This window comes from Sinocyclocheilus anshuiensis, unplaced genomic scaffold (genome assembly GCF_001515605.1).
Source record: "Sinocyclocheilus anshuiensis isolate Anshui unplaced genomic scaffold, SAMN03320099.WGS_v1.1 scaffold122, whole genome shotgun sequence".
In the NCBI taxonomy this organism is placed as follows: Eukaryota; Metazoa; Chordata; class Actinopteri; order Cypriniformes; family Cyprinidae; genus Sinocyclocheilus; species Sinocyclocheilus anshuiensis.
The window spans coordinates 796,367-807,302 of record NW_015544153.1 but is presented as its reverse complement, the minus strand read 5'-3'; the positions used below and the strand labels follow the sequence as shown (position 1 = coordinate 807,302).

The 10,936-nt window shown below is 37.1% G+C and overlaps 2 protein-coding genes across 14 annotated transcripts in view; both read left to right on the top strand.

Moving 5' to 3' along the window:
* LOC107695268 (aldehyde dehydrogenase family 9 member A1-A-like) overlaps positions 1-6,955 on the top strand; it is a 16,721-nt gene extending 9,766 nt beyond the window's left edge. For both annotated transcript variants that reach the window (XM_016495099.1, XM_016495098.1), the window contains exons 3-12: positions 2,584-2,726; positions 3,053-3,182; positions 3,293-3,427; positions 3,545-3,741; positions 4,360-4,500; positions 4,873-5,061; positions 5,519-5,606; positions 5,748-5,889; positions 6,096-6,208; positions 6,361-6,955. In XM_016495099.1, the coding sequence (XP_016350585.1) occupies positions 2,584-2,726; positions 3,053-3,182; positions 3,293-3,427; positions 3,545-3,741; positions 4,360-4,500; positions 4,873-5,061; positions 5,519-5,606; positions 5,748-5,889; positions 6,096-6,208; positions 6,361-6,455 (1,373 nt within the window). In that variant the 3' untranslated portion in view covers positions 6,456-6,955. The remainder of the gene's footprint in view (positions 1-2,583; positions 2,727-3,052; positions 3,183-3,292; positions 3,428-3,544; positions 3,742-4,359; positions 4,501-4,872; positions 5,062-5,518; positions 5,607-5,747; positions 5,890-6,095; positions 6,209-6,360) is intronic.
* A 949-nt stretch (positions 6,956-7,904) lies between these two features.
* LOC107695265 (torsin-1A-interacting protein 2) overlaps positions 7,905-10,936 on the top strand; it is a 9,011-nt gene continuing 5,979 nt past the window's right edge. For 4 of the 12 annotated variants that reach the window (XM_016495093.1, XM_016495090.1, XM_016495083.1 and 1 more), the window contains exons 1-6: positions 7,905-8,075; positions 8,296-8,372; positions 8,893-9,021; positions 9,518-9,631; positions 10,033-10,161; positions 10,658-10,771. In XM_016495093.1, coding sequence (XP_016350579.1) covers positions 8,348-8,372; positions 8,893-9,021; positions 9,518-9,631; positions 10,033-10,161; positions 10,658-10,771 — 511 coding nt within the window. In that variant the 5' untranslated portion in view covers positions 7,905-8,075; positions 8,296-8,347. The other 8 variants (XM_016495088.1, XM_016495087.1, XM_016495085.1 and 5 more) reach the window with 5 other exon arrangements.

Here is a 10,936-nt window from a genome sequence, read left to right as displayed (position 1 = left end):
CTGTTTCTCGTTGTTTCTCATTAAAATTAATTAAATAGTGTAAATGACATGGCTAATGTCATAGAATAGCACATTGTAACGCAGTGTTACAACTTGCCCCATCTGCGCAACTGGAATTTAAAACTGGTTAGTGTCTTCTGCTAGTAATCAAAGCATTAAAAAACTATCTGAACTGATAAATAACAGATTGGAGATTAAAATAATAGCAGATTTGTCTAATTTTAAATGAATAATAAAAACTGAGATAAAAAATGTACTTAAGCCAGAACTTAAATGTTACTATGGTAAAATAAATATTCAAACCACGTGTGTTAAAACAAACACCCCGTTACTTTGTGCATCGCACTCATCGCAAGTTTATTGTTAAATTGTTAAATGCCCTTACATATCTCTGTCACCATTATAAGTGTTTGATCACCACATTTGAGTGATCATTGCAAAAAATGTGTTCATGTATATATATTCTGTTTATGTATATACTGTATTCGATATATAGTACCAGTCAAATATTTGGACACACGAATGGGCCTTTTTTTTACTCCCTAATATCGGTATCGGCCCCAAAAAAACCATATCGGTCGGGCTCTAATATGAACTGGTGGCTTACTATGCTGAACATGGTGGATGTTTACTACATTTATATCTCATGTTCACATATTAATTTCCTATGTACAGTATACATATGTTTTGCAGAAAAATATAATAAAATAATAATAGAAAATACTGTTGGGGGGGACTAGAAAAAGCTAATATATCAGCTGACATTTGGCCTGTTTTAAATGACTGGCAAAGGTTGAAGCAATTTTATTAAATAATTTATTATGCAGTTTTATTATTCTGTTATTTTAGCTGAAAATGGTTGTACATAAAATATAATAATAATAATAATAATGTACTATTACTGTAAAGTCAAATGGTAATGCCATGGTATTTTGATAAATACATAAAGAACTTAAAAGAATACCATGCCACTTCCAAGGTTCAAAAAACAAACAAACATGGTATTAGCTTTGTACAAGCCCAAAAATACATATTACTGTGGTAATATATATAACTCAAGTTATATTTTTATTTACCCCGAGATCTGGTGTGTCAGCCTCCTCTTCTGCCCTTTTAGAAGCCTCTGCAGGACACAATAACACATATCACACTGATGTGAACGTCATAATATCAGTCAAACAGTGGAAAAACTTCCAAAACACAATTAGCTTTCTTTTGCTAACGGCTAACTGTGTCTGATAACACCCATATAAACAAAGGCACATCCATAATATTACCTTCAGACATTTATCCGCTTTCAAATAATACAAAAAATTCGAAAACCCATGAAGTTAAGAGATGACAGCACTGTTTTATTAAAGGGACAATTGCTTTTGTGCGTCGCTAATATTTCATTGGCTGGCTTATGTTGATGATAGGTGGTAAACGTTCGTGGACATGCAGTTCGTTCCTCGCGGGGGCGCAAGAGCAAGAGGCTCCGAATCCTCCGCTGAGTCGCATGCTTCTTCTTCTTCTTCTGTTGGTTTTATGGCGGGTTGCGAACCAACTTCATAGGTGCATACCGCCACCTACTGTGATGGAGTGTGAAGAGAGTGTACTCACCTAAATCTTAAATTCTGTTCATTATACCACAATTCTTAAGAAATCTCATGACTGCACTTATGTTTTCCTGCATTTGGACCATCATTCAGAATATATTGAACCTTGTTCCAGCCCCATCATTTATGCACACTAAAAAATTATCCTCCATAAATTCTTCCACCACCGTGCCATTTTTATCTGTATTTGAGCTTCCCCATGTAACACTATGTGCATTAAAATCCCCACACCATATTACTATACCTTTTTCTTTACTCCAAATTTTGCTTAATTCTAACAAGGATAACTGTCCACAGGGATCATTCAATCGTTTCTCAATCATGCAATCTAAATGATCCCCCTTACCTAACCCCACCCCTAAACCTACCGTCACTATGACGTCAGCCAATCAGGAAACATGGTCTAAAAACGCCCCGATCTGGTAACTCCCATTACTTTTAACTCATTACTCCTGCAGAGACCTATACTTGACTGCAGAACATAAGATTCAGGAGTTGTGGTTGGATCCACATCTAGGAGGTGGAGATTGGTAGGTTTAGGGGTGGAGATGGGTGAGTTTAGGGATCTGGGGGTGGAGACGGGTAGGTTTAGGTATATGTAAGGTAGGAGGAGTTGGCCCGCTGGATCTTGTGTTCTGCAGTGAGGACCATCTCAGAAAAGGAGCACATTGATCTGCCAGTCGAAGGCCATTTAATTGCTACTTATGTTGCTGTTGTGCTGTTGCATCTTTATAAAAGTTCACAATGTGCATTGGCTGTGTATTGAGTTATTGATTTACTATAATTACCCTGCGGTCTGTTGCCTCACACCTCAGTAGTCAATTATAGGAACAATACTTTGAAACCGGTATGTTAAGTCTAAATCTGAAAATCCTTAACTATTTTAATTTAATGTAGGAACATAACAAATAGATGTGCTCACAAACAGCCCTTCCTTCCTGTAATGGGTTCAATGCATGTACTCCACTCAGTGTTCTGTTCCCAGGTCGTGTGCTGTGTGATATGATTCCCTGCGGAGAGGAGGTAGATGAGGCCATAAAAAGTGCTCATTCTGCATACCTAAAATGGAGCAAATTATCAGGAATGGAGAGGGCCCGGATCATGCTGGAGGCTGCCAGAATTATTAGAGTAAGTGCATGTAATGCTTCTAAAGATGATCCAATGAACATGGTAGTCAATAGAGTGCAACAGTCCGGAAGGAAAAATCCGATTCATTTATTACATAGGGGAATTGCTTTTTAATGATAACTTGTACAGTTTTAAAACAGATGTACTGTACACTCCAAGCTTGTTGATCAATTGTATATACTGAACTTATATTTTAAATAATGTTCAACAGCAAAATTGCTGGTGCAAAACTACATCACTTATGATTCTGCAAGGAAATTATGTTGTGATGTTGATTATTAGTTGTATGATTCTACCAATTAGCAAACTTCTCTTCTTGCATGCAGGAGCGCAGAGATGAAATTGCGAGAGCAGAAGTGGCCAACAATGGCAAATCCATCACTGAGGCTCAAGTGGATATTGACGTTGCTTGGCAGTGTATTGAGTACTATGCTGGCATTGCCCCCACTTTGTCAGGTAGGCTTGAATACTGGTTAATCAACTCGACAAGGTGGCTGGTCTCAAAAAAATAGCAAAAAATGTAAATATTTATACATCATATCTAAGAATGGTCTTTATATACTCAGGCCAGCATATACAGCTTCCAGGAGGTTCTTTTGCCTATACCAGAAGGGAGCCACTGGGAGTGTGTGTTGGCATTGGAGCTTGGAACTACCCATTCCAGATAGCTGCCTGGAAGTCAGCCCCAGCTATGGCCTGTGGTATGAGAAGATTGCTCTATGTATCTGTAATTTGTGGCCGGATTTTGGTGCTCCATCCTTTTCTTGTTCCCCCCCATGTCCGTTTCTCTCTCTTATGGAAACATCTTCTCCTCTTAGGCAATGCCATGGTGTTTAAACCATCTCCCATGACCCCAGTGACAGCAGTCATGTTGGCAGAGATCTACAAAGAGGCAGGTGTCCCAGATGGACTCTTTAATGTGGTACAAGGAGGAGCCGAGACTGGAGGACTTCTGTGTCACCATCCCATGGTGGCCAAAGTGTCCTTCACTGGTAGTGTTCCCACTGGAAAGAAGGTATAGCATTAAAACAAAATAAACCAAAGAAAATTAGTAGCATTAGTGCAAGGTAATGTTAGCTGTAAAGATAAACATTTTGAACCCTCATCCTCATTCAGTATGCAACAGTAATTCAGTAGTTCTCAACCTTTTTGGCCCAAAGGCTGTATTTCTGTATTTTCCAGTATTTCTGCTATAATTCTGTTTATTGACATTTTATTTAGTGTTTTTTAGCATTTAGTTTAGATTATAGTTAGGTGTGTGTGAACACACCCCTCACATTTTTGTAAATATTTTATTATATCTTTTCATGTGACAACACTGAAGAAATATATATATATATATGTGTGTGTGTGTGTATATATATATATGTATATGTATGTATAAAAATGTATTGATATGTTTATTAACTTATTTTAACATTATATTAATGTTCAGTATAGTATGCCTGTGTATAGTATGAATATAAACTGGACATACCGGATGTCATGTGACCTACCGTTGTCAGTGCCATTTTATGAATACTGTGAATACTACAGACGTACTCTTTTCACATATGGTTTTTCACCCACTATGTATTGGGGACATATGCAAATGTGTTTAAAATGCATTTTTGATGTGATTTACCCTATTAAGGTTATGGAAATGGCAGCCAAAGGTGTGAAGCAGGTGACTCTGGAGCTTGGAGGAAAGTCACCACTGATCATCTTTAAGGACTGTGAACTGGAGAATGCGATCAAAGGGGCCCTCATGGCCAACTTCCTCACCCAGGGAGAGGTGTGTTGAAAATTTAATAATAATTTCTGTCTCAGCCACACACTTTTTACAGACAGAAAGCCAATTTTATCATTTGTTTATTTGCACTTTCAAAGTGTGTCTGTTTTTTGGTGTCAATGAAAGCGAGTGCATTGCATATCACTGGCTTTCCTAGATGCTTTTAGGTGGCCCAGATGGGGCTCAAACCCACAATCCTCCGCTTTCAGTAGGCCATCAGGCCCACATTTACAGCTTCATTGGTGTCCTACTGCACTAATGTAGTACTTTAATGCATGTAAATTTGAACACATTTCTAGAAGACAGAGCTTCTTTATAAATACACCAAACCTGCAAAGGATAACAGTACCGTCACTGCTGATTTTTTTTTTCCAGGTGTGCTGCAATGGAACACGGGTGTTTGTGCAGAGGGAGATCATGCCACAGTTCTTGGAGGAAGTGGTGAAGAGGACCAAGGCCATCCCTGTTGGGGATCCCATGTGTGAAGAGACACGCATGGGTGCCCTCATCAGTAAACCCCACATGGAAAAAGTGCTGGGCTTCATCAAGCAAGCAAAAGAGCAGGTACTGCAGTACAGTGATATCAACATGAAATTATTTTATTTTGTAAATGCATCATAGATTTTATTGTGAACAATTTGTCCAAATATGTTTTTAAAAATTTTTTTGACCTCGCAATGTTTAATTTAAAATGTCAACTCAATCTTCTGCTAAAAATGACAAATTTCTCTCTGGTTACATATGCCAGACGTATCCAGTCATTTTGTCTGCATAAACCCCACCCCTCCACAATTTACTGCAAGCTTGCATTCATGTTTTTTTGTGCAACGCCCACATCTCAAAATCCAATCCACTACTTTCCTTTTTCTTTTCCAAAAATCTGACTCAAATATACCTCACGGTATGGAAGACAAGGTCTTTCACTTCTTCCATTTTATCACGACTTGAACTACTTTATTCCACTGTTTGTTCAAATATTGTTCATGTAGGTGAAAAAAAACTTTTATCATTGTTGCTTTAGGGTGCAAAGGTTTTATGTGGGGGAGAACGATTTGTTCCCAGTGATCCCAAACTGAAAGATGGTTACTTTGTGTCCCCATGTGTGCTGGGTGAGAAAGCCATATTATTACCTTCATATTAATTTGTATGTTATATAACAAATGCTTTAATTTTATCTCAAAACCAGCTTGATTCTGAGTCACCGTTTCTTTATCTGTACTTAAATTTACTGTACTACAATATACACACAGACAACTGCAGGGATGATATGACCTGTGTGAAGGAGGAGATCTTTGGCCCTGTGATGTCTGTTCTGCCTTTTGACACGGAGGACGAAGTTCTTCAAAGAGCCAATAACACAACCTTTGGATTGGCATCTGGAGTCTTCACCAGGTGACGCCACCATACAGCAATACAATACAATATCCTTTCTGGTGATACCTGTTTTTTTTATACTAAGCTGATATTTTTGCATTTTTGCATTTATTTATTATGATTATTAAATCGTTTTGTAGGAATCACTATCATTTAGTTATCTACAAAGTAAACTAGCTACCCTAATATTAGATTTAACATTCTCCTGTGCTCTGTTTTTGTAGGGATATAGCTCGTGCCCACAGAGTCGCTGAAAACCTTCAGGCAGGAACGTGCTACATCAACAACTACAATGTTGGCCCTGTGGAAGTTCCTTTTGGGGGCTACAAGATGTCAGGTACTCCAAACTTATGGTTTCATGGGTGATTATTGATGGTGTCATATACAGGAAAAACTAAACCTAAATCTGTTCTGCCAAGAGTTTTAGTACACAAGTATATTTAGTAAAAGCCCTAGAGATCTAACATTAATATCCTCCTTTTATTTTAGGGTTTGGAAGGGAGAATGGACAAGTGACCACCGAGTACTACTCTCAGCTCAAGACTGTTGTGGTGGAAATGGGAGATGTGGAAAGCCTCTTTTAGGCTATTGTGAGGTTAACCACCAGCATTCCTGACAGCAATGTGGTTTCCAAAGTTCTTATGAACTATATGAAGTTTGCCATGTAACATCTTAAAAATGCATTTTATAACTAACAGTCCCTTACTTGAAATGTAGCCAAAAGCTACACTGTTGTTGCTTTGATTGTCCATATGTCTGTCTCAGACTTCCAGATTGTGTTGGTATGATATTACTAACATGTAAGAACACTAGAACAGGCTTAACTGTTTCAGTTCTGTGAAATGTTTGACAAACAGAATTTTTTTTCACAATTTTCAAAATGCTCATTAAAAGCAAGTGCCTTCTGGTATGTTTCTACTGTAGTTATATTTCACAAATGTATTGTAGTCGCCTGGTGTTAGATTTGTTTGTTTTTCTTCACTATATCTCTACCACTCAACGCCATGAAGAATTTGTATTAGACTGGTGGTGACAAGTTTGTAGTATTTAAAATAAAAGTACCCTGGATTTCAAGAGCAAAAAATTGTCTGTAACCTTACTTCACTTTTATGTAGCTTATGTCTGTGGTGTGAGAGGTTCCAAATGTTTGTCCTTACAGACAATGATGGGGTTATTGTGAATGAAAACGTGAATACTTTAGATGTGTAATAATATCAGGAAGTGTGTTCTATAATTTATTACATTCTAGTTATTCCTCAGCTAAATTAAGATAAGATGAAAACAATGTCACTGGAATCAGATTGCTGCAACATGTATGCATAATACATGCACTTGAAATGAAGAACATCAGTGGGAATATTCATACTACTTTAAATGTTTATTCCTTTTTACAAATTTGATTGGTCCCAGAAAATGTCTGGATCTACCAAGTTTATTTTTGACACAGAGGAGCTTTTTCAAAGAGAAATTATCTCCTCTAAGGTTACCAAAAGAATTCTAAATACAATTTAAAAATGAATAAAACCTTGTTGGATTGGATTATGTGGAGTAAATTATAACTTTCGCCGAGGGGGCTCATCATGGGTAATTAAGAAAATGAGATCTATACATCTATGGGCAATAGGGATACTGACGCGAGTATCGAAAATATCGATACTCAAACATGACAAATGTGGAGAATTAGAAACAGTGAAACATATTATTGTTGAGTGTTCTGCATATGAAAGGGAGAGATGTCAATGAATTCAAGAATTAGGATGGCTGGGAGTTGATAATATTTCTTTAAAAGTATTGTTAGGAAATGGGTCGAGGCAATCAAGAGTGCAAGAAAATATGTTTAAATACCTGAAAAACACAGGAACAATAGATAGAATCTAGTTTTTTTTTGTTTTGTTTTTTTTCCTTTCTTTCCCTTCTGTATTTCTTTCTTCCAAATTTATGCACACTCCACACTCCAGATCAGTAGGTGGCGGTAATGCACCTCTTTCGCTGGTTTGCCAATCCGCCATAAAACACCAGAAGAAGAAGAAGAAGAAGACGATTTCGGACACAGGGCTCCTTTGCGGACATGTGATCCCTCTTCAAAATACTTCCGAGGGAAACAAATTACTAAATCACAGTTCCTTGCACCACCCGGAAGAACAGTGGCGCAGTTGGACTTGGTGACTTGTCGGGAAGGGCAAAATCTGATTGGTGACAGCTAGGTAAGTATGTTTTTTTCAGACTAGAAGGACAGGTTTCAGAGCTAATTGTTCTACGTGGCAACATTGCTTTTTAGCAGCCGCGTTTTTGTACCGCTGTATTTCAGGTTGTAATGTTCCTCCTGCATTAACTGTTTAAATATTACTATATTTTCGTGTCACCGGGGCAACTGTGGTTCACATGTTTGTTAATGTGTTGTTTCTACATTCTGGTCCATCTCAGATGCCCTGCTACAACACAGCACACTGATACAGGAAGCATTTGTGCAAGATAAATGGCAAACAAAGGTAACAACAGTGGTAAATATACAAAATGGTTTTGAAATGTTATGTTTAAATATGTAAATGCTGTATTATCTTATTAAATGTAGACTAATTAGCATAGATTTCCACAACATACATTTACACATAGGATAAAGCCAGGTTCAAATTCCTGTTTCATTTTGTTGGCATATTAAAGGTTTTTACAAGGGGGATTTTCTCTCTTTTTATAAATAAGTCAGAACAGCTGAACAAATTCAAATGTTATAGCAATCGGGTGAATTATATTTGAACAATCCCTCTGTAAAAACCTTCAGAATATAAATAGGAATAAAACTGGAAAGTTGGGCCAATGTAAGATGAAGTTGATTATATCGCTGTGCTCCCTACTTTTATCGTGGAGAGTTCCTGCCCAGAACAGAATCATAAAGCTAATACAAACTGTATGCTAATTGTCAATAATTTTTGTCTGAAGTGTTCGTAACAGAATGCTTTATAGTGCTGTTCACACTCCGTGGTTGCACACAACACTATATACTTTAACTTGTCTGACACACAGAGGAGACAGGAACGCTTTCCTGTCAACTTTCAGATGCCATGCAGCAAGGAACTGACTCTAGGTCTGACCCAGGACATGATACAAAAGAGAAAAGTGAGAGTAGCAGTGAACCTGAGGAGACACAAACAGGTATGCTTGCACATCATATCATTCATGTTTAGAGAGTTTACAGTGGCTACATTTAGTTATTCATTGTCATGTAACAAAAAATATGCAGAGGAGATACGTTTATGACATTTACAAATAGGACTGTGTGTTTAATCAAATGTTATTTTAAATTATGATTCTGGATTCCAGCAATTATGAAAACAAGATAATTGGAAAAAGCAATTATTGTGCCACATTCTGCTTTGCAGTGATACAGCTGTATCTCAATAAATTAATAAATTATATATTTAATATATTGTATCGTATATATCGAATACATATTTAGTCGTTTTTCAGTAGGTTGTGGTGGTGGACTACAACATAGTTGATCTTATTTTTTCTGATTAAATGTATTTTTATATTATTTATTTAAATTTGTGTGTATCTCTTAAAATGTGTTTGTTGTAATGCTTTAAAGTTCTGTTTACGTTCAATTATTGCACACAACACTATATACTTTTCTTTGTCTGACACACAGAACAGACGACACAGATTCCCAGTAGTTCTGAGACCGAGAACCACCCTCACTCTGGCACAGAACCTAATAGAGAAGTGGATGGAGTGAAGGGCAGTAAACCTGAGAGAAAAGAAGGTATTTTGTCTTAGAATAAAGCATGAGATTGGAACCAGGGGCCCGTTCTTCGCACGTTGCTAACTCAGTTAGCTGGATTTAATTGTTGACAATTTGGCACGATTTTGGATTATTTGGTTCTTCGAAGCTCATCCCGGAGTTGCTGTCATAGCAACAGGTCCGTAAGCTTAAACCTGCTCGGGAGCAGGCTTATTTCTTGTAAACAGGATTAGATTGCATCTTTTTAAGTGGAATTGATATTTAAAATCTGTCCCAGCCACTGCAACTTTATTACAAGAGTACCCTACTAATCCGGGGACAATAATTTAAAATAATAATAATTTAAAAATCATGTTTTATAGCACTCTTTACGTTCAGTTATTGCACACAACACTATATACTTTAACTTGTCTGACACAAAGAGGAGACAGGAACGCTTTCCTGTCAACTTTCAGATGCCATGCAGCAAGGAACTGACTCTAGGTCTGACCCAGGACATGATACAAAAGAGAAAAGTGAGAGTAGCAGTGAACCTGAGGAGACACAAACAGGTATGCTTGCACATCATATCATTCATGTTTAGAGAGTTTACAGTGGCTACATTTAGTTATTCATTGTCATGTAACAAAAAATATGCAGAGGAGATACGTTTATGACATTTACAAACAGGAATGTGTGTTTAATCCAATGTTATTTTAAGTTATGATTCTGGATTCCAGCAATTATGAAAACAAGATAATTGGAAAAAGCAATTATTGTGCCACATTCTGCTTTGCAGTGATACAGCTGTATCTCAATAAATTAATAAATTATATATTTAATATATTGTATCGTATATATCGAATACATATTTAGTCGTTTTTCAGTAGGTTGTGGTGGTGGACTACAACATAGTTGATCTTATTTTTTCTGATTAAATGTATTTTTATATTATTTATTTAAATTTGTGTGTATCTCTTAAAATGTGTTTGTTGTAATGCTTTAAAGTTCTGTTTACGTTCAATTATTGCACACAACACTATATACTTTTCTTTGTCTGACACACAGAACAGACGACACAGATTCCCAGTAGTTCTGAGACCGAGAACCACCCTCACTCTGGCACAGAACCTAATAGAGAAGTGGATGGAGTGAAGGGCAGTAAACCTGAGAGAAAAGAAGGTATTTTGTCTTAGAATAAAGCATGAGATTGGAACCAGGGGCCCGTTCTTCGCACGTTGCTAACTCAGTTAGCTGGATTTAATTGTTGACAATTTGGCACGATTTTGGATTATTTGGTTCTTCGAAGCTCATCCCGGAGTTGCTGTCATAGCAACAGGTCCGTAA